This window comes from Glycine max, chromosome 7 (genome assembly GCF_000004515.6).
Source record: "Glycine max cultivar Williams 82 chromosome 7, Glycine_max_v4.0, whole genome shotgun sequence".
Lineage (NCBI taxonomy): Eukaryota > Viridiplantae > Streptophyta > Magnoliopsida > Fabales > Fabaceae > Glycine > Glycine max.
Window position 1 is genome coordinate 17,353,907 of NC_038243.2, and position 24,173 is coordinate 17,378,079.

The following is a 24,173-nucleotide window of genomic DNA, read 5'->3' on the forward strand; positions in this document are numbered from 1 at the left end:
TATGCAAATGTTCGATGCGAAGATATAACATTTTCTGTGGGCCAATGGGTCTACGTGAAGCTCCGCCCAACCCGCCAGCGCTCAGTTGCCGAAGTCAACCATTCGAAACTATCAAAACGTTACTTCGGACCCTTCAAGATTCTGGCTTGAATAGGTGAGGTCGCGTACCGATTAGAACTTCCGGCGAGAGCATGCATTCACCCTGTTTTCCACTGCTCCTTGTTGCGCCATCATCACGGAGCTCCGCCCTCCGCCACGGAACCTTGGCCCCGGGAGATCATGGGCCATAAGCCCTTGCAATGCCCCCTTTGCATCCTGGACAGCAAGTTCGATACTTCTACATCTCCTCCAACTCAATTGGTCCTAACCCAATGGGTCGGGCAACCTCCCGAAGACACTTCTTGGGAGCCATGGCCTGAATTACAAGAAGCCTACCACCTTGAGGACAAGGTGGTGTTCGAGGGAGGAGGTATTGTTAGCACCCACGCCTCTAACAACGATGAACGTCGTCCTCCTGTCGCCACGACGAGGCCCACTCGCATGATAACTAAACCCAATTATCTGCGAGACTATACCAGCTAGCATTCTATCCGTTCATTGTAATTAACTATAAAATTGGTTATAGTTTTATAACTGGTTATAATTATAGTTATTTTTTTAAAACTAATTTTTTTAGTAGCCCTAATTATAATGCCCTAAATAATGAATGAAAATCATTTTTGTTAAATTGCGTAAAACTTCAGGCTTCAGCACTAGCGTGCAGCTGCAGCTAAAAAGCTGATTCAGCCAGTCAGCCCCAAAATGACCAATGGTGTTGCGACAGTAAAAACTTTATATGAACCTCAGAATACAACCAATCAACTAAATATACCTCAAACAGTTGTATTTATCAAATAAAAATGTGTCTAACTATATTACTATAAGGAGGTTAATAACTTATCGTACGTGGATTAATTTCGATTACAAAATTTATGTGACATGAAAGAAATTAATAATGAGTTAATAACATGGTTTTATCCTTTCTCTTTCCCCATACGCTAGCCAACAAACCTTAATTTCCAAGGATGCTTCCATCATTCACCTAATAACCAAACAATATAGGTATGCTTGGTTTCCCTTCTTGGTTTGATATAAGTAGATGTGTACAAGCTTCCTGTGGAAAGTGGCAAGACCTACTTACTGAGAATCATCAATGCTGCACTCAATGAGGAGCTCTTCTACAAAATTGCTGGCCATTCACTCACTGGTTGAAGTTGATGCCTCATATGTAAAGCCCTTCAAGACAGACACTCTTTTGATAGCCCCTGGCCAAACCACCAATGCCCTTTTAACTGCTGACAAAACCTCTGGCTAATACACAATTGTAGCCTGTACTTTCATTGATTCTCCAGTGGTATCTGTGGATAACTTGACTGCTATAGCCACATTGCAGTACACTGGCACTCTTTCCACCACCCCCACACTTTTCACCATCCCTCCCCCAAGAAATGCAACACAAATTGCTAACGACTTCAATAAGTCTCTTAAGAGCCTTAATTCCAAGAAATACCTATCAAAAGTTCCACAAACAGTTGATTATTCACTGTTGGATTTGGGATTAACCATTGTCCATCTTGTAGAGCAGGAAATGGGAGTAGAGTAGTGGCTGCCATCAACAATGTGACATTTGTGATGCCAACCACTGCATTGCTTCAGGCACATTACTTCAACATTTGGGATTAACCCTTCTCAGGTTTACAACTACACGGCGACTCCACCAGTGGTTGCTTCGCAAACCACAAATGACACCAAGGCTTACAGGCTGGCATTCAATTCCACTGTTCATGTTGTTTTGCAGGATACTGGAGCTATTGCTCCTAAGAGCCTCCCGGTTCATCTTCATGGGTTCAATTTTTCCGTTGTTGGCTCTGGTGTGGGAAACTATGACCCCAAAACGAATCAAAATAACTTTAACCTTGTGGATCCTGTTGAGAGGAACACAATTGGAGTTCCTACTGGAGGATGGATTGCTTTCAGATTCAGAGCAGATAACCCAGGTAAAAATTCTTAAATCTAATTCATACTCAAAATCTAATTCTTAAATCCAATACCTTGGTAAGCAAAAAAATACTCAAAATCTTTATGGAAGCCAGGAACGGACCCAGAAAATGTTGAGTGTCACATTGAATAGAATAAGAAATTAATATGGTACTTAAGTTCCTTATTAGGATATACTATACCGATACTAATACTAATGGTGAGTGAAGACTAAATAATGCAAGTCACAACTCTCAATTAAAACAAGTACAAGATTACTAAATGATTTTATATACATAAAATATTAAGTCTACATATATAATTCCATTAAAAATATTTGAGGAGAAAGAGGTAAAAGTCACGTTCTCTCCTTCATAACCGTCCTTGCCTTTGAAGAAATTATTACATGGTTTCAGATCACCGTAGTGTTAGTTAATCTTCATGTGGCACAAAATCTGAGTTTTATTAACTTCTAAATTGAAAAACTCGACTATATGGCAGGTAGGGGTTGATCTTATATATTGCACATCCAATCTTTTCATATTAACTATTCTAACATTTGATAGGAGTATGGTTCTTTCACTGCCACTTCGAGGTGCATATAACAGGGGGGTTAAAGATGATATTCTTGGTGCACACAAACAAGGGGAGGCCTTCCTATGCATAAAAGAAACTTCGGAAGGATACAGATAAGCCAGGCAAAAAAAAAGAAAAAAAGAAGAGAATGGAAGGGAGGATGGTTATTCAATAAACGGGTTGTCCCAATTGCTTCTTTGAGCTAATGGGAGCATTTCTTCTTGCACGTTCTGTAAATTGGAGACAACATTTTGGTTTTCTTTGAACATGCACCTTTTCTTTGTTAAAGCGATACAAATCATATGTACCGAGGTTAATGAGTGCATACTTTATTGAAATAAAAATGTTACATGCTTCATTCTTTATATGGTTGATCTTTGGGTCATTTGAGGATTTCAGAACTGTTTGCATTAAGATTTGGTCATTTATACAAACTCAAAATAATGGATTCTAGCATAGAAGATTCAAATGGTTAGCAGTTAGCACTAACTACATTAATTTTTGTTAGTGTAATACTAGGATAACTTAATCACATTTGAGTTATACGACTTTTATACTATAGCTATATATATAGTTCTAGGATAAAGGAATATAAAAATTCTTCGAAATTATTTTCCTTCTATAACACATGTATAAAAGTGTTTGCAAACAATGACATATGTAAAATCCACTACTCTATCTGTACGCCCGCAAGTGAGAAAAAAACACATGAGCTAATAGGTAGTTTACATACACCATGTCTCCTCATGATTTGTCAATATCCCCTTGAATTTCCTTTCCTTTGTATGGTAATCTATTTTTTAACAATTTCCATACAAAAATGGACACCTTCACATACCACCCCATTCCTTACTTTTAACAAAAAAAATCAAAGAGGGAATAAAACATCAAGAGTGAGACTCAAATGTAATAATTAGTTAAGGGATAAGTAACTATCTCAATGGAGAATACGTTATTAAACAGAGGAGTAGTTACCCATAAATAGATGTTGATGAGTCTGATTCAGTCTTTTATTAGGAATTTTGTAAAAGATACTAGTGTCTTCTTGGTGGAGAATATGGTATCAGTTAGGAGAAAATATGTAGACACGTCATACCCTACATTTGCTTTCACAGGGATTGAGATTATCATATTTGATTTCAAGTTATTCTTTGATCCCCTTTATCAGCATGCATGTTGTCAACACCATTCAGCATCTCATTGGAGGTCATTTAACTGCGTGACTCGTGTCATAACATAACGTGTAGTGACTTCATGGGGTTTTCCATTTTCAATACTTAGTTTATTTTAAAAAAATCATTTTTAGGTAGATGAGATTTTTGAAGTATATGCTGAGAAAAGTTGAGTAAATGACTATGACTCTACCATTATTACAATTTTCTAAATTTCGTAAGGGTGGTTAGCTATGTGGTGTGGTGGTAACTTGTAAGTGATAATTGCAAGTACAAAACAATAAAAATATAGTAAAGTGTTGTTCATGTTTATTTTGCGCAACAGGTGTTTCATCCCAAAAGAAAGATCTTTATCTTGAGACCACTAGCGAAGGTTGTTGATACTACATAAGCCAAAACATAAAATTGTGCTAAGACTGGCATTAAGCCATTCTGCTAGCCACCCCATTCTTTGAAAGCACATTGGCCAGTTGGTTTTGCATAGTTGTCAAGACGGGCGTAGCGGAGCAGTGCGGCCCACCCCAAAATTGGGATAACGGATAGCGCGGGATGACCGTTATTATAATATCTTTCTATATATGTTATAATATGTATGTATATAAGTTCAAGAACAGAAAAATAACTGAATACATAGTTACTTAAACAAAAGTTAGTAGAAAGTCAAGCAAATAAAGGACTTAAAGCCTTAGTCCCTTTAACATAAAGCCTAAAGTAACTATAATAATAGACAAGTAGACATTAAAATTCAAATAGACAAATACAAGTTTCTTAATACTAAATTACTAATCAGAATCTTTATCCTCTTCAAGATCTAAATCATTGTGTTGTTGAAATCCATCACTCTCACTAGCATTAGAATTGTACTCTTCTTCCCCCTCTTCTTCATTCTCTTCTTCCACTTCCACCACCTTTTTTCCTTTTTCATTTGTAGGTGCAAGTGCAGCTGCTGCCTTGTTTATATGTGTTTGACTCCTTGTGTTTTGTAAAGGTTCACCAGCCCCAGTTGCCTCAGCAACATCTAACCAATTCAAATCATCATCATCATCAAAATCCAAATCATTACCAGCTTCTTCTCCTTCCGATTCTCCCAATAACCACTCATTGCTATCATCATTATCATTTAAAGCAATAGGATCAATCACATCATGACACTCAAAGCGATCTAGAAGAGCTTGGTTATACTTAACATAAACCAAATCTTGAAGCTTTTGGTGCTCAAGCCTACTTCTCTTCTTTGAGTGAATCTATAATAATTTAAAAAACATGAATGCTAGTTACTTAGTTTCAATTTCAGCTTCTAAAGTTTCATAATTTTAAAAAACATGAATGTTAGTTACTTACATGCTCAAAGGTACTTCAATTACGCTCACATCCTGATGAGCTACAAGTCAAACTTAGAACTTTAATGACAATGGTTTGCAAATGTGGTGTTTTTCCTCCATATAATTTCCACCACTCAGTTGTAAAATGCAATTCATATGCATTAGCATTTACACAAATTATTAATTAATCATTCAAATTTATAAGTGAATTTTTCCACTTACCAGGAGATATTTCAGTCCTTGCTTTCACTGCTGCAGTCATACCAAACCTCTCTCTAGCCCTTTTATACACTACCAATTGTTTGTGAACTTCAACTACAAAATCATCATCTTCACTAAGCTTATCAATACATTTGTAGAGGCCATCCACCACTTCATTTGGTGTAAAAGAGCTTCGGATTTAGATAATAACCCCCTGCATGCAAAGGGTGGTGAAGTTGGCAATCCCATCTTTTATCAATGATTGCAAGGATATCCTTATACTTCCCTTCATTGTTATTGAAAGCTCTTTGAATTGCTTTTTTGGCCCTATCCATTGCTTCATAAATGAAACCCATTGCAGGTTTCTTTTCATTATCCACCAACCTCAACACACTTACAAGAGGCCTCATAGCTTTTAAAGCATAAACAACATCATTCCAAAATGATGGAATAAGAATAACATCTGTTGCTTGCTTCCCCTTGGGCTCTTTAGCTACCTTAGACTTCAACCATTCATCTGAAGTAAACAACCTTCTAAGATTGGCCTTTTGCTTATGCAATCTTTGCAAAGTTAAGAAAGTGGTAGCAAATCTTGTAACTCCATGTCTCACCAATTCAGTTTTTTGTGTGAATTTCCTCATGGTGTTCAAAGCCAATGTATGGTTGTAAATGTAGCCTACAAGCTTGATGCCTCTTTGTATAACCCTTTTTACTTTTGGGATCTTTTCAATATCTTCTAGCATCAAGTCAAGACAATGTGCAGCACATGGAGTCCAAAATATTCTTGGTCTCATGACTTGTTTTACCTAAAAAGACCAAAATCAATAAAATTGTATGAGTAGTGTAACAATTAAAAGTTATAACTATAAAAAAACTTCATTAAGCATGATTGAATTCTCACCCGCCAACACATAATTACTTCCATTGTCCGTCACCACTTGAATAACATTCTTTTCTCCAATCTCCTCAACAAAGCTATCCAAAAGCTCAAAGATCTTCTGACCAGTCTTCATGTATTCAGAAGCATCCACACTCCTCACAAATTGTGTTCCTAAGGAATCTAGAAGAGTCAACCAAGCATGCCAATATGGTTTAAGAGGTCAAGGTAGTATTTTCTTTGACATAAAGATATGCCTTTTGTGGAATGAGCAACCTCAATTCCCAATAAATATTTAAGTTGTCCCGAGTCTTTAATATGGAAATTGGAATGAAGAGTGCGCTTAATATATTCTATTTCTTGAACATAATTGCCCGTCAGCACTATATTATCCACATAAATGATTAATGTAGTAAAATCAAACCCATGATTTTTAATAAAAAGGCTATGATCAACATGAACATGTTTGTAACAACAAGACAATAATAATTGAGAGATCTTCTCATACCATTTTTTGCTTGCTTACTTCAGACCATAGAGCGACTTGCATAGTTTGTAACTCTAATTGGAAGAATAACCAGGCAAGCCAGGTGGGATGTCCATGTATACATATTCTGAAAGATCACCATGAAGAAAATCGTTATTGATGTCTAATTGTTGAAGGTGCCACTGATTGATTGAGGCAAAAGCGAGAACAGTACAAACTGTGGTCATCTTAACTACTAGAGAGAAAGTCTCAAAGTAGTCTATTCCTTCAACCTGAAAATACCTTTGTGCAATTTTAGAACTTTTGTTTGTACTAAGAGAATAAGGTAATTTCTTTTGTTTTGCTAAGTGGCAAACATCACACATTTCATTAGAATCTTTTGAAATAAAAGGGTATTGTTGATGTAAAACATAGAGACAATTTCTTGATAAATGTCATAATTTAAAATGTCAAAGCTTTGAATCATTGATGGTGTTGGTAGTAATGTTGTTTGTGGATGGTGACCTATCTTTTTCGATTAGCAAATGGAATAGTCCTTCCTTCAATCTAGCCAAACCAGTCGTCTTCAATGTGCTCAGATCCTTTCCAAGCTTGTCTCTCCTATGCTCGAATTTCTCCATCTCATCATCACTACCTCATGTCTTTTTCATATGATGAAGAACCAACCAGCTTCCACGAAGCTAGTAAGCATTAGTGCTGGCAGGATGCTGGCGTTCGTGTTGAATAATCATGGAGAACACGCGAGTAGCGGAAGGTAAGGGATCGAGCCATGGCAAAGCGTTCATCGAGGCCCTTGAGAAAACGGATGATGAAATCCTGTTGATGATATAACTTTGCAGAGTAGGGGCAAGTAATCAAGGGGTGAAAGTTATCAAGCTCTTCCCAGAGAGACTTAAGTTTGGTATAGTAGTCAGTAATAGAGAGATTACCTTGCTGGAGGGAATAAATTTCTTCCTAGAGCTCAGCAACCCGAAGGATATCTCCTTATGTGAATCATTCTCTGAGGTCAGTCCAGGTGTCAATGGCTCTCTCAAAGAAGACTACACTCTGAGCAATGGAAGGTGAAAGTGAGTTGAGAAGCCACGACATCAGAAGAGTGTTGCAGCGTTCCCAGTGAGGGTAAATAGGGTCTATTTCTGAAGGAATCAGTATGGAGCCAGTGAGGAAGCCCATCTTGTTTTTGGAGACAAGAGCCATGCGTACATAACGAGACCATCACTTAAAGTTGGGTCCTGTGAGTACAGGAGTAACAAGGATGGAAGATGGGCTTTCACTAGGGTGAATATAAAAGGGACTGGATGAGTTTTGGCTAGGATCTGAGAAAGGTGGAGCTGGTGGAGGAGGTGGGGGATCCTCCTCACCAGAGGAAGTGCTAGGTGTGGTGGCCATGGAACCTTAAAGGCTCTAATACCATAAGAGGAACAAAGAGGTATGCAGGATAAAATGAATTTCTGTATATTTTCTGTCATCAAATGATTACATCCTTTTATACTATGTACATGACAAAGAATGACCTAAAACCTAGAAAGGATAAGAAGGAATCAAATAACAGACAAGACATATTCCTGTACTATTGAACATGTCACTAATTCTAGAATAATCACTAAATACAATGAAGAAAATAAGAAAAGAAATAAGGCAATTGTTATGATTATGTTGTGTTGAGACTTGAATTATATGCTTCTTCTAATAAGCTTGATATTAATCCAATCAATGTGGATTTGATTTGTTATCACTAAGCTGTTATTATAAGCTTTTGACAATTAAGCGAACACAAGTGAAAGGGATTTTGTGTCACGTACTTTTCATGTAACCTATGTAAACTACATGGATATTGATTAGCATTGTTAATATCTCTATATGTCCTTTAGCCGGAATGATATCGATATCTACATTAAGTAGAATATTGTGCATCTATACACAAACATACAAAAAATATGAAATATTATTTCGTTTGATAATAAACATTATTTTTTATTGCTTTAGTCTTCTGGCACGATATATATAGGGGCCCGTCTTGTAATTTTTTTTCAAGTATGTGTGCAACTGAAATATTCTGCTATAGACTTTTTGATTGATGCATGCACTGACACCAATTATGAAAGAAGGGTTCTGAATTTTGTCCCAATTAATCACATTCTTTGAAAATGAAATGTTTGTCATAACTTGTATTCTATATATGTTATGATATTAACATTTCCAATATCTGATTTCTGTTTGGTAAAAGTAGTATATCATATTAATTAAATGAGTATTTAATTTTTTTTGTTTTATTTATTTATTTTATTGAATGGTTGGTGTGAGACATGTTTTCTTTCCAAGGCTTATAGAACATTGGTCCTAATCTTGCAGAAAAAGGGGTGGGTTGCAATGAGCCATAGGCATGAAATACATGAAACCTAATAATTCACTCTTTATTTATTAACTCAGACATCGGTTTTGACGTAAAAACATTTTAGAATGATATCATTCTAAAATGATTTTCAAATTAAACTTGTCTTAAAAAACTAACCATTCTAAAACGGTTGTGACTTGAAAATCATTTTAGAAAAACTGTCATTCTAAGATGATTTTGACTTGAAAATTGTTTTAGAACAGTATCTTTCTAAGACAGTTATTTGCTTGAAAATTATCTTAGAATAATAGCTTTTCTAAGATGATTATTTAGGAATCGTCGTGAAAAATCTTAACTTTCTACAATATTGACTTCAAAGACAACTTAAAATCGTCATTGGATGTGTCAGAAAATCATCGTTGAATATTTTTTTTTTGGTAGTGATACAATGTTACTTTGTTTATTTCACCTGTGTTCAATGAAGAAGAATAAATGATATGTTAAAGATATTTATTGAAAAATAAAAATATTGTAATGTTTCATTTTTGGTGTCCACAACTTGTGCTAATATCAATATATTTAATAAAATAACTTGCTTATAAAAAATGTGTTGAAAATATGATGACGACATTAATGAAAAATATGTCAAGAAATTAGAAGATTGGGATAAACAAGATAAGAGATATCTCCATTGTGAGTATTTATATGCAATTTTGATGCTTTGACTTTAATTTATATTTTTTGTATGTCCTCAATTTTGGTGAGAATAAGTTCTTGATAATACACATAGATCTATTTAGGGATTCTCTTCTAGCAAGATGAGACCTAATACTGACCAAATATTAAGAGACATGCTTATTTGCTTATCATATATATCTTAATTAATGTTAATTAAGAACCAAAATCGATTTCATGTGTCAATGGTCCTTGCCCTTGTTAACTAAAAACTCAATTTATTAGTAACAAATTAATTATTTAGATTAAACTATGGTGCTTTAATTTGTTGTTATAATTTGCAATGATTAATTTTTAACTTAAGCAATCCATTTATGTCCTATATTGTAGGAGTTCTTTTCGATATGAACTGATTATAGAAATATATAAAATTGATTTACCAGTCGTGAAAAAAAATGATATAATACCTATTTTAATTTACCATTCACTACTTCTTATAGGTTTCTTTTATCATATTTTCTTTTTTCACTCGTTTTTCTTTATACAAACAACATAAATATTTTATTTTCTTTCATAAAACATCTTTTTCTATTATTCCCCTTTTATATTTAATTTTCTCTTCATTTTTTTTACGGATTGTTTAGATTAAGATACTATATATATATATATATATATATATATACACACATGTGGTAAGAGGAACTCAAACATTAATCACCCCAAAAATCAACCTTTAGGCAAACAGCCACCCACAATTTCGACATCTAAGCTAGTCGAAAGAGGATAAAGATCATATAAGAAAGGACTTTCTCATCCTCTTACCTAATTCCTTCATTATAACATACGGAAATAGGAAAAATAAAAATAAATAGAAGTGTGATAGTGGTGTACACGTGTAAACCATGAACAACGAGGTCGACATGTTGTGGTTGGGATGATCGGTGGCAATGCAACACGTTTATGTCGAAAGTGAATCCTTAATTTTTTTTCTTTTTTACTTTAATATTATCCTAAAATATTCGTATTATGTCTCTCTTTTCCCTCTTACGCATTTAGTTGGTAGTTTTTACATTAGTTGAATGTTTGGATTTCATTTGAACGGTATTATTCAGTGATTTATGCTAAAGACCATGGGATTACTTATGATCTATTTAATGTCGTAGAGAATTTGGATAAAGGAAAGGAAATGGCATCTGAAAATGAAAAGCTTTCCATTTTTTTCTTCCAAGTTTGCTTGACGTGAGATTATCATTTTTAGTCGATCTGCTTTAATAAAAATTGACTTCTGGATGCACAATGTTGTTTGAATTTCTTCTGGGGTATTATTAAACTTCACTATGTTATAAAGATGATATTGTTTCAACACTAATCATTTAATGTTGGGGTTGATGGAATATCTTTGTAGGAGATAAGGATACTCTACTGTCATTGAAACAGTTGAGAAACTAGCAACAAAAACTGTACCGAGGCACTGCTTGTGCTTTTTTTATTTTTTGCTAGCTGAGTCACTCCCTAAACTGCAGTACTGCTTGTTCTTTTCATTAATATAATCTACTTTGTTTATTAAATAAAATCATTCAAGTAGTCATATTAAGAGATAGTTGTAAAGGACATTGGTGGTGATCTACAACTAACATTATATGGAAGTGACAAAAAACAAAAAAAAAATCGATTAAAAGAAGAAAAAAAAATATAAAAATAAAATCTCTTTCAAGGTTTTGAGTACGAATAGATAACTAAAAGTAGTTGCTAATAGTAAAAGACTAACACAACTGGATACTTTAGCATCGGCGAAGCGACGATCTCAAGATCATCATTAACAAAGTTGACGCTAATGTATTTGTATCAACCAAAAGAAATTGACGTTTAATAACATTAAAATACTAAAATATATAAACTTAGGACTAAACTAATGAATATTAATATTTTAAATACTATTTATAGAATTTAATTACCTTAAGAACTATTTAAGAAAAAAATACTTAAAGACCTATTTAAGAAAAAAAATACTTAAAGAAAAAATTAATATTTTACTCTTAATATTTTACTGATCACATTCATTAAAGATAAAATGTTATTTATATAACATTATGTACAACCAATAAAACAACGAAAAAAGAGAAAAATAGAAAATAGAGAGAAAAATGAGTTATAATTAATAGTAATAAAAAATAACCATTAGCCACTTATTCTTTATAATGTTTATGTTTTAATTTTCTATATCTAGAAACTAATGGTTTTAGTATTCATCTATATACTTTTTTAACTCCGTTTTATTTTTTACATATTTTTTAATTTGATTGAGTCTTTACAATTTTGGACCATAGAAATTAAAATAAATTAACAAAATGCACATGTACAATCAACAAGTAGCCGTTGGTCAAACTAGTATTAGAATTTCATTTTTTAAAATAAAATTTCAAGTTCAAATCTTATAAATAAAATAATATCATTAAAAGAAAAGAATTACTAAAATTGATTTCCTCCTAATAGATATCAATAAGTCAATATATCCTCGGCACCAATATTATTCAATCCAATATATATATATATATATATATATATATATATATATATATATATATATATATATATAACATGAATAATGCAGCTAAAAATTAACAGCAGATCCTGGACTCTTATGCCAACCTCGGTTGAGTTTACATACGTTACTATCATTTCTCCATTGTCCATTTGGTCATGAGTTGACAACGACACCTTCATCGTCTCACACAAAGCCCTGAACCAAAAAATATTGTTAGTGTGTCGCTGTCACCTTAGTCTTTCTCTCTCTCTCACTCTCAGCCCCCACAAACATCCTCAGCACCAATCACAACTCAACCCCTTTGACTCTCTCTCCTCTTCTCTGTTCCATAGATCGCTGTCTTTCAATCACTTCAAACACACACACAGAGCTGACACATTTCTCTTCACTCATTGTACCACCCTCTGCACTGCACACATCTCACAGCCACTTCTTCCACTTCAATTCTTCTTAAAATTTTTAGCTTTTTGCTTTTCCTTAGTTGCCCCCCCCCCCCCCCCCCCCCCGTCTTCACTGTTTTTTGTTCTATCAAAGTTTCTAACACCAATAGTCCAATACAATTACTGAGTGTCACGTCTCCTTAGCCTTTTCTTTTCTCTTTTGGTTGTCATAGTGGTTGTTTCACCTTCTCTTAGATCTGAAGAGTTTCTTAAAGGTTTTTGCTTTGCCCATCATTGATTCTCTTCAGTTTTTGGAAAATAAAGCCTCTTTTAGATTCCTTTGTCCATAAGGAGCTCCTATCCTCTGCATTCCTCTCTGGGGTATCTCTCTCTCTTTGAACTTAGAGAGAGAGAGGGAGAGTTATTAAAAAATCTTGTTTTGACATGCTTGGTATGTACAATTGATATTGATATCAATGAATAGGGGAATTGAAGTGCTCTCTCCAGCCTCCTATCTCCAAAGCTCCAATTGGTTGTTCCAGGAAAGCAAGGGAGCAAGGTGGACTGCAGAAGAGAACAAGTTGTTTGAGAATGCTTTGGCTTACTATGATAAGGACACCCCAGATAGATGGATGAGGGTGGCAGCCATGATTCCAGGGAAGACTGTTGGTGATGTGATCAAACAGTACAGGGAGCTTGAGGAAGATGTGGGTGTCATTGAAGCAGGTTTGATTCCAGTTCCTGGCTATACTACTGCCAGTTCTTTCACATTGGAGTGGGTTAACAATCAAGGCTATGATGAGTTCAAGCAGTTTTGTAGTGTTGGGGGGAAAAGGGGTGCATCCACTAGGCCAACAGAGCAGGAAAGGAAGAAAGGGGTGCCATGGACTGAAGAGGAGCACAGGTAATTCATTGCATATCATAACCTTTTTTGTGTGTGTGTGTTTTATGCCTTCAGCAGCGAGCACAATTTAGATCAATGTTCAAATTTATGGGTAATTTAATTAATGAATAATCATTGGTTAGCTAGAATGTTAAAAAAATCTATATTTAAGACTCAAGAGGTTTCTTTATATCCAAGGTTTTAAGAATGATATGTGACTGCAATTTTAGCTGCAATATTAAGGTTTTTGAGGTATATGCAACCGCAGTTACTATCGCATTTATCTGTAATTTCCAACTCTATCAAGAATTGTGGCAAAACTACAACCAGGATAGTAACTGCAATTTAAAACCTTTTTTTATAGGTATTCTGGTTAGAATGGCTTGTGTAAGTATTTGGTTGGTTGAGTGTTTATAAATAATGTTCTTCTTGATTATTATGTGATTTTGCCATGTCACATGCTTTTCTTGCTGATTCTTTGCATTTGCATATATGTCTCATGTTCAGGGTTTTTGCTCTTAACCTATTTTAATGTCTTTGATTAAACAACCACAGACAATTTCTGCTGGGTCTCAAGAAGTATGGTAAAGGGGATTGGAGAAACATCTCTAGGAACTTTGTGATCACAAGGACACCAACTCAGGTTGCAAGTCATGCTCAGAAGTACTTCATCAGGCAACTTACAGGAGGGAAGGATAAGAGGAGATCCAGTATCCATGACATCACAATGGTCAATCTCCAAGAAACAAAATCTGCTTCATCAGACACTACCAAACCCTCTTCTCCACTTCAGAACCAGAAATTGTCTAGCATGGTTAAGCAAGAATATGAGTGGAAATTGCCGTGTGAAGGCATGCCAATTGTTTTCAATTCCACAAGTGGAAACATGTTCATGTCTGCACCATTGCATGGCATTTCTTCATATGAATCTAGACCACAGGAGCAAAATTTACTTAGACAATCTTCATGGATGCCAGTTTTCACCTTGTGATACTATTTTGCATATGCAATTGATGCGATATCGATGATCTATGCATTTGATGCAGGGTTTAGAGTTTTGAAGGTACAAAAGTTTAATCCTTTTTCCAGTGATGTTGGATTGCTTCATAGATGGTTTTGTGTGAATATGTTTAATTAGAATGTGTGTAGAGATTAGTTGGAATCTTGTTCCGATATTAAGATTCTGGGACTAGTCTGTCAGAGAAGAAGAGTTTGGTGATGTGTAATATGATTTTCTGATTACATGTTTTGTAATTTGATTGTAGTTAGAAGGAAGGTTTTAGTGAGCTTGCATCTGATGTTCATCTTCCTATATAGGCAGGAGTTATCTGCAGATTGCCCTCTGAGGAAGAGGAGTTATCTATTACCTTTTAAAAAGATGCTTCAAATAAATATATTCAGTTCTAAGTATGCATAAAGAATTAAATAAAGGCATCAATCATGTTGATGTACTAGTGGTGTAATACAAAGCAGTTTGGACTGTTAATTTTTATAACCCTATATTAGGAGTGTATTTCAAGCCAGAAAAAAGTTATGATTATACCAGAAAGCTTTTTCAAGTGTGGTGAGGAGTTGGACAGAGCTTTGGTCCTCATGTAAAAATGTGATCATAAAGCATTTTGATATGAAACATAATGTCTTGGAAGCATTGGGTCTACAACATGGTGGTCATTAAGATCCAAGCTGAAAGTCCACAATTCTTCAATAATTCATTGCTTTTATGTGCTACCATTAAGTCCACGAGTTACTTTTGATTATATAAATGTTCAGTTAGGTGACAATTGGTTATAGTTATCTTACGTGGAGAATTAATATTTATAGAGAAGATTGAAGAATAATTCTAATGGGTAGAATCATCAAAGGGAAAAATCATTCACTCACATGCTTTTTTAGACAAGTGGAAGCAGTTGATTTGGGCACTAGACCTTGTCATCATATGCTTGGTTCGCAATTGCTGACTCACACTGCATTCCTTCAAAGTGACACATAAATGTATTTCCTTGCTTTAGTTGATTCCACAGAAGAAAAAGATCGTTTAAGGTAGTTTTGTCTAATAGATAATTGTGTATTTATTTAAATATAATTTTATTAAACGATATTTTGATATAAAAGTTTTTTTATATTATCATTTAATCATGAATTTTTATATAATTAAAAGTTATTGACTTTTACAATAATTATTTTAAAAATTATATTTATAATATTTTTTAATTAATTGACAATATAATCAAAATTAAACTCCATATTATGCTGGTTTTAAAAGAATGTTATGCTGTTTCACTGCACTTCATTGGTAAAATAATAATTGAAATGGGTTGACTGAGATTGATTTCCAATATAGGCCTTGTATGAGAGTTAAGGGCTAAACCGACTTTGTTACGGAATCTTGACCGTAGATGAAAGCAAAGGCCACAAATTTGAGCATCAAATGCTGCTTTCTGTTTACCTTTCACTTTATTGTGTTCCCAAGCATCTTAGTTTTTTCATTTTATTCTTTCTTCTTGTCTCTTTGGGCATTAGGATTTTATTTTACTTTATAATCTTTAGTGCATGTCCCTGTTTCGGCATTTCCTTTGGCACTTAACTTTGACTTGTTTCCCCTGCATTAATCAATAGTTAATTCATTACTCAAGAAACCATAGGATCATGCTGTTACTCAAATTCCAAATCCTAATCTCTTTATCTTGGAACCTTATGCCTTTCTGTGGGACAATCTATTGGATATTGTTGATCAACCAGCGGGAAATTGTGGGTTAGGAACGGCTCTGTATTTGTACTTTAGACCCGAATTATATGGTAAGATTTTATATATATATAAAAAATCTTCTTTTTAGTTTCTTAATGAATGACTAATGAGACAAACTAACTTAACTAGTTACAAAATATAATTTTAAGGATTTAATATTTATTTTTCTAATTTCAAATACTACTATAACAACATTCCACAATTTCAAGGACAAACACGAGGATTTATTCGACACAAAAGTGTTCAACCAACTCATTTTGAATATGTAACAATTGACTAAAATTACAAATATATTATTATTGTATTATTTCATATTTTAATTTTAATTATTCATTATTTATCATCCAAATTTAACAAAAGCTAAACGATATTGAAAATTTCATATCAATTGTGACCCCACAGCGTTCATTCGTAGAGTTAAGAATTTAAATCTTGGAATTAATACTAAAGAACACTGAACAATCATTCTCAATCATTCTCAGCTAAAGTAACTAGTCTTATAGTCATGATGCCTAATTAAAAAAATATATTTGACCTCCATGAAAAATGTTTGTCAAGGTAATATTTTATTCGTCTAACTTTTAGCAAATAAAACAGAGTGAGTAACATGCTTAAAGAAAAGTTCTCACATATATAATATCATGGCTTCTCATATTTGGTTATACTTTTCTAAAGTTAAATGTTAATTAATATACTTAGATATTGATTAGAAATTAAAAGAAGATTTTTTTTTAATTAAAATGATAAAGTTGTGTTCATATTTTTTTTACATCATCTTATAATTTCTATAATCAATATATTTTTTTAATTTCTTAACTAGAACTTTTAAGATATTGATTAGCAAGATACTTTCCAAAATCCTACCATTTGGACGGTCCAAAAATAAATAAAAAATAGACGGTAGTCACAAAATTATTGATTTCTTTTTGCTTTTGTTATTGCTGTTACTAATTGTTGGCATTAAAATCGTTGTTGCTTTTGCAACCTTTGCTAAAGGTACAGTGCTCATCACTCTGCTTGCGCCTATAGTTTTGGTCCCACCCACTAAAACCAAAAACTTATGAAGCAATAATGGCACCTAAAAAATTTCCCCATGATAAATGACAAAATTCCACTTCCTTTCATTAATGAAGAGGCAACTTTGCTGAAGTTGCAAAGCAGAGCACTTCACATACTACTTTATTTTATCTAGGTTAATAATTATTCTTTTAATTAAATGTGTAAAGTCTTGACAAATTCATTCATGATGAAAATTTAAATTTTAGTTTTCAAAAGTAAAAAAATTACGATAAATCTATTCATCCGTTAACTTACATTCATTATCGTTAATGAAAAAGTTTATGCGATACATATGGACGAAAATATCTCAATAATGATTATCAACATGACTCCTCAATAGATTGGATTAAGATGTAAATTTCTATTGACCTAAAATATCAATAATTTTCATTTGACTAATTTGTTAGACCCAAAATTTCATTTCATTTAAAGGTAAAATATAATTTAATCTTCATTTTTCCTCCTTTATTTATTGTTATCCGCATAACATTGCAATATGCACTATAGGAAAGAAAACATAAGTTAGAACAAATATTATAATAAACATAATATTGATTAATAACACTACTAGAAAATAAGGTTTTAACATCGGTTATTAAGGACTATCAACATCGGTTATTAATCGATGTTGAAAGTACCAACGTTGAAAGTAATAGCGTTAACATCAATTTTGAAAAACTAATATTAACATAAAATGTCAACATCAATTATTTAAATAACCGATGTTATATAGTAAAAATTATCAAAAGAAAAAAAGTCATATATCTTAATATCAACATCGATTTTTACCAAAAACTGATGTTAATATATATAGACAACATCGATTTTTAGTAAAAACTAATGCTATATGTGTATATTAACATCAATTTTTCCAAAAAATGATGTTGGTAGTCAGCAAACAACATCGATTTTTAGTAGAAACCGATATTGTTTTCTGATAACAGACATCAGTTTTTTGTAAAAATCGATGTTGTATGTTCAACAACAACATCGATTTTATAATGAAGCTTAACATCGGGTTTTTCAAAAACCGATATTAATATATACATACAACATCAGTTTTTAGTAAAAATCGATGTTATTTTTTGGATTTTTTTAGTGTGCTGTCTTTTTTTTAATAACCTCAGATTAATCTGCAAATTTAAAAGCAGAACCATAGCAGATAATTTTCATTTTGTTTTCAAACAGTTTTTATGAGAAATTTCATAAAAAATTGATTATTTGCTATGAATTTAAAGAATATTTAATGTGCATATAACATGAATTGTAAAAAAATGTAAATTAACTAAACTACAATTCCAAAATTAAACACTAATTATTTCATTTTTAACTTTCAAATAATAAGTTGCCCATTGGATGCGAAGCGCCTTCAATCACTTTGGTTCCAATGGTCTAGCATCATTGCACTACTGCATGATATAATAAAACATAAGTCAATAATATATAATACCAATTATAAGAAAATGAAATACATTTGAATTAAACAATTACCGTTTTTCAATTATTCTTGAAACTTCCTAAAATTACAATTGACATCTAGTGCATGTGCAGGTTTCTTCGGTCCCACAACTCCCTGTTTATCCAACACAAATAATTAGCATAATATATATACAATGAACACTTTAATTGGAAAGAAAACATTTAATGACAGTGAAATACTTGTTCTGATAAACGCTTGACAAGATGTGTCAGCCAAACAACGAATGTGTTAAGTATCTGTCCCACTAACTGAACCTCTTGAGTGAGTACAGAAATCAAAGCATCTGCATCTCTAACTTCCTTAACACCAACCTTGACTTGATTATGGCGCAAAGGGATATTGTGAACGATTGTCAACCCCTCATAAAGTCTTCCTAAGGCAACCAGACCAGGAGGATTTTCTTCGACGTTCTAATTCTCTTCTAGCTGCTCTAGAAATAGTGTCATGCACTCCTCCATTTGATACTCTTAGCTTCTTGAAAACGGTATGCCACTAAATTATTGTTTAGGTAAATAAATAGAGGAATTGAGTGAATTTTTCAAAAGACACGTTCTATATAAATGAACATTGGCCCAGAGATGACCATTCTAGACCATAAGCAGCAGGCTGCTGATGGTTTTTTATACTGCCTACAATATAAACAAAATCCATTTAAAATGTGATACTTGAACTACATTATTCGAACAACAATAACCAAAACATACATCTTGCTATTCAAAATCCAAGAACATACATGTTACACTGCAATATAAAAGACAACTTTTCATAAGTCTAAAAGGGTCAAGTTACCAGTAATGATGCACTATTAAGAACCAATGAACAAAATCCCATCAAGGGTAACTACCATGGTTCAAACCTTGCATTACAGCAAACCAGATTTCCACTTCACTTACTGAATCCCAAACCTCAATCTAGGGAAAATTAGATTCGGTTTGCATCCTAAACTATTTTTGTTCTCAAGGCCATTTTCAAACCTAAACAAGCATTTGTTAACCTTCATTGCAATTTTAGAAAAATCCTAGTTGGTAGACTATTCTAGATTACCTATTTCTTGTTAAGAAATTTCAAAAGAACCAAATTTAAAGTTTTTAAAGGTAACATGCAATCAAGTCATGCATACAATCACATCACAAATGCTGTCAAGTTTAGAATTGGCATATGCTAAAATGACACGGAGAAGAAACCTTCAACAGTCCTCTTATTTTGTACACACTGTTTACTAAAAATAAGATCCAACAAGTCTAGAGTTATTTATGTCATTGTTCTGGTAAAATCCATGAAGTAATCAAACAATCACATAAAAAATGAATTTTAAGAATCAAAATTGCATGTTAGAATGAGATGGAATAAAAAGCTTCAATAAAATCTCCTCTTTGGCATAAGTTGTTCTATACTAGCCTAGAATAATTCAGGTTAAGTACAATAGACAAGTTTGTGATATAATATAAACATACCCGTGTTAGTTGTCTACTTTCATGGTTTCCACGTAGAAGGGTAATATTAGCTATGTATCTATGAAGTTAAACAAAAATAAATGGAAGCATAAGTAAAAAAGAAAAGTATTATAAAATCAAAACAATTCTAATTTCAATTTCTAACATTGGAGAACCAAACATGATCACTAAATTACTTACAACCATAAGGAAGAAAAAAAACCTTCTTAAACATCAAGATATAACTGTGAAAGAACCATAGTTGGTGAGGATGTGATTGATCAACTTTCAAAATTTAATCTGATTCATGAACTTAGCACCATAACAAATAGCATCGACACTAGAATCCTTGACAAAAAACCTCTTATAGTTAGTCAAAAGAATCTCCAAGGGCATAACAACCCTCCTCAAATAAGTCCCATCCCTATAATTATCATAAACCCACTCAGCTCCCCCATGATCATGTATGGTGACCATGTTATCCTTCTCCCCCATGATCCCAGACCTGACCCTCCGAAGCTCCTGCATGTGGCTACCCACACCAAGAAGCAAGCATAAGTGCACACACATAGTCTTGACATAGGTGCTAGCCTCACAAGAAATCCAGAAAACAACCAAGTGCCTATCAGGGTTTATGTGAAATATGAGACTTATTTGACGAAGTATGAAACTAACATAGGAAATCTAGAAAACACTCAAGGAGCTAACTTTCGTAGATGGTCCGAATCCGGAGCTGGCGCTTGATGACAGAAATCAAGGGGGGGGGGGGGACGTTGGAAGACGACACCAGTGAGGGCTTTGAGGGCGCGGATGACCTTGGAGCCATTGGGGATGGTGACCAATACAAAAAGATGTAGAGAAGACAGAGTCACAAAAAATAAGTTAACATCTTTCAATAAAATCGATGTTAACTTATCAAACATTAACATTGGTTTTATTGAAAAAAACCGATGTTAACATTTGATAAGTTAACATCAGTTTTTCATAAAACCAATGTTACGTAAGCTCGTTAACTTTGATTTCCCCCCAAACTGATGTCAACTAATGCACATTATTTACAATTATGTCACTGCGTTTATGTTAACATCGATTTTGTCAAAAATCGATGTTAAACTGACAATGTTAAATCTACATTTTCTAGTAGTGTAAGTATAATTTGTCTATTGTTCTCAAATTTCTATTGTGACAACATTAAGTAGTGACAAAATCAAGTTGAATCTCATTTTTTGTAAGAATTAACTTAATGGTTGTGCATTTTTGTTTGAGTCTCATATTTTGGGTAAAGTACTGTCACATTAGGAATTACAGAGCAACACACAGATTATACTTATTAAGCAAAATTATGTTTGTTCTAACTTATGCTTACTTTCCTATTTTTTTTAAATTTTTTATTGTAATGTTATGCTTACAATGATAAAAAAGGAAAAAAAATGAAAATTAAATTATATTTTATCCTTAAATGAAACGAAATTTGATATTTGATAAATTAGTTCAACAGAAACTTATTGACATGTTGGTATAATCTATTCAGCTACCATGTTGACAATCATTTTATGACATTTTTGCCTCTCTATACCATGTATGTTCTTTCATTAACAGTAACAAACAAATGTTAACATATAGGTTGACAAAAATGATTGTTTACTCTTTTATCTATTTGAGTTAGTGATTACCGCGGGTTGATTAATGACCATAAGACATACATCACCTTATAGAAAAGAAAGAACTCTGATTCTTTTATATTTTTTATATTTATTATTTACTTATTAAAATATTATTATTGTTTCTCAAATTTAATATTTTACAAATGATGTAAAAGCATATAAAACAAGTTTTTTTTTTTAAAAAAAAAATTTAGTAGTAAGAGAGAGATATGTGTCACTCTTATGGGTGGGTAAGTGCGTCGGCCCACCTGTGTAAGCTCGCATTGACAGCGGACCGGGCCAGCCCATCCCGCACTCTTACAAGGATCTAAATTATTGCTCCACCCCCGCCCCGTGGGCCAAAAAGAATAGTCCGTGAGCCTATTTTTTTATTTATAAAAAATGCAATTTTAAAAAATATATTTTTTCTCTTAAAAAAATAGCCAATTACACTCAATTATATATATATATATATATATATATATATATATATATTAAAAAGTCTTAATAAATTTCTAACAAATACTTAATTACAAAAGTTTTAACACAATCAAATAAATTTTTAACATAAACACAAAGAAATTTTGGACTGAGCTTATAAGATTAATTGAGTTTGGGTTGGGTTTAATTGGTGGTTGTGGATTTGCGGGTCAATCCGCGGGCCAAACCTTCATAACTTGCGGATTATGCGGGACGAGCCTAAAATCCTATATAGCCATGGATTTTTTTAAAAAAAAAATTGGTCCATAGTCCGTGCAGACCACAGGCCCCGCTGACCGGTCCATGGACCTGAGTCCGTTTACCCACACCTATTCACTCTAGAAATTGAATTCTCTCTAAATGAGAAAGTAAAATCAGTATGTGGTTAATGGGATCGTCTAACATAGATGCCACTCTAGACATTAGTATAAAAACTTCAACAAGGGAGAAAGCTGTTATGTTGAGGAGACATAAACTATGACACATAATGGGGGGAAAAATCTATAATAATGCACTAGGGTGTTTTTAATTTTAATAACAAAGTGATAGATTGTTGGGGAACACCATGACATGCTTAAAGCTGATACGGTAGTAAGAGTTGTTCTCTGGTTTATTTGCGTAGGCAATATGATTATATGACTGGAATTCCTTTTCTGGGTCTTCCTTTTCCTGGTGCAATAAGTTCAATTTAATTACAATATGTATACGTAATATGTCTCTATAAAGACTCAATTATTTATCAACTTTTGAGGATTTATTGATAAAAAGAAAACACTTCTTTTGAAGCACTATGCTGAATTATTATATGACTATAGTCAAATTTATTTATACGGTTGCTAAATTTGTTCTAACGAACAAACTTTGGTTTGGTCACTAATATGCGACTTCAATTTATAGCATTAAAGAATTCTCCTTATGTTGTACATTTTGTCATGGTTTTTGCTCCTTAATCATAAAAACAGGTACAAGAAGTTTAAATAAAATAAAATAAAATTCAAAATTGCTGATAAAGATTGTAGGGTGTGAATAACCAAGAATTTACAAAGGTTTCAATGATTTCTTTTATTCAAAGTTCTACCGGTACCAGTCCAGTCTTCATTTGTTGCACTTGAGACTAGCAAAGGTCCGCGCAATGATCCAGGGGTCAGTGGTCACCAACATGAGCAATATCACCATATTCTTACACGTAAAATTCTACACGTACCCCAGAAAAGTGTAATTACTAATTAATTTGCATTTTGACTGAATATAATCAGAGTGGTTGTAATTATATGGAATGTGATTAAGAACCATGTACTTATCAAAGAGTGATCCCATTATTATAGTAAAAGGATGCTAACTTTCTTCTTACCCTTGGTTTTTTTGCACCTTTTTTCTTTCTTCTCTTTTATTATAGGAAAGAAAAGGGAGGCAGAAAAAATGGTTCTCTTTTTTCTTCTCCCTAATAATCATGAAAGGAAAGTATTGAAAAAAAATCACAACTTCAAATTCTTTATAATTTTGTCGTCGAGTTCTCTAGTCTAGGGGTTGGGGTGAGCCATGAATGAGTTTTGTCTTTGTCTTTGCCCTACACAAAATTTGATCAAATAATTTATTTAAATCCAAATCTGACTCAAGCAAGATTTAAAATATACATCACAATACTATATTAATCCGACTTTTTTAATGTAATGTATTAATTAACATTATATATAATTCAATCATAGAATAAATGAAATATAAAATTTAAATTCAGATATATTTTAAAATATATATTTTGAAGTAAATAATACATATCACGTTATACAAAATTTTATCTATTGAATAATTTTTTATATTAATAATATATAATTGTTAAAAAAAAACTTAAGAATATTGAACACT

The 24,173-nt window shown here is 32.9% G+C and overlaps 2 protein-coding genes and 1 pseudogene across 2 annotated transcripts; 2 read left to right on the plus strand and 1 right to left on the minus strand.

The window, feature by feature from the left end:
- Positions 1–279: 279 nt before the first annotated feature.
- On the plus strand, positions 280–2,876 carry LOC121175190 (laccase-4-like; annotated as a pseudogene).
- Positions 2,877–4,199: 1,323 nt separating this feature from the next.
- LOC102663883 (uncharacterized) lies at positions 4,200–6,878 on the minus strand. Its single transcript, XM_006584211.1, has 7 exons — positions 6,743–6,878; positions 6,199–6,347; positions 5,499–6,093; positions 5,309–5,401; positions 5,129–5,145; positions 4,759–5,008; positions 4,200–4,336 (listed from the first exon to the last, which is right to left on the minus strand). Exons 1-7 carry the CDS (start codon positions 6,876–6,878, stop codon positions 4,200–4,202), a joined length of 1,377 nt encoding a protein of 458 aa, XP_006584274.1.
- A 5,507-nt stretch (positions 6,879–12,385) lies between these two features.
- On the plus strand, positions 12,386–14,879 carry LOC100775697 (transcription factor DIVARICATA). The gene is made up of 2 exons (XM_014778002.3): positions 12,386–13,490; positions 14,025–14,879. Exons 1-2 carry the CDS (start codon positions 13,063–13,065, stop codon positions 14,458–14,460), a joined length of 864 nt encoding a protein of 287 aa, XP_014633488.1. The 5' UTR covers positions 12,386–13,062; the 3' UTR covers positions 14,461–14,879.
- Positions 14,880–24,173: the final 9,294 nt, after the last annotated feature.

Bases quoted from the DNA above. Each gene is read 5' to 3' on its own strand.
- LOC102663883 (XM_006584211.1), bottom strand. From the start codon at position 6,878: ATGACCACAGTTTGTACTGTTCTCGCTTTTGCCTCAATCAATCAGTGG. The intron at 6,094-6,198 runs GTGTTGGCGGGT...TGGTCTTTTTAG, and splicing joins CGGACAATGGAAGTAATTAT to GTAAAACAAGTCATGAGACC. The intron at 4,337-4,758 runs GTGAACCTTTAC...TAACATATATAG, and splicing joins TGCTGAGGCAACTGGGGCTG to AAAGATATTATAATAACGGT.
- LOC100775697 (XM_014778002.3), top strand. From the start codon at position 13,063: ATGAATAGGGGAATTGAAGTGCTCTCTCCAGCCTCCTATCTCCAAAGC. The intron at 13,491-14,024 runs GTAATTCATTGC...AAACAACCACAG, and splicing joins TGGACTGAAGAGGAGCACAG to ACAATTTCTGCTGGGTCTCA.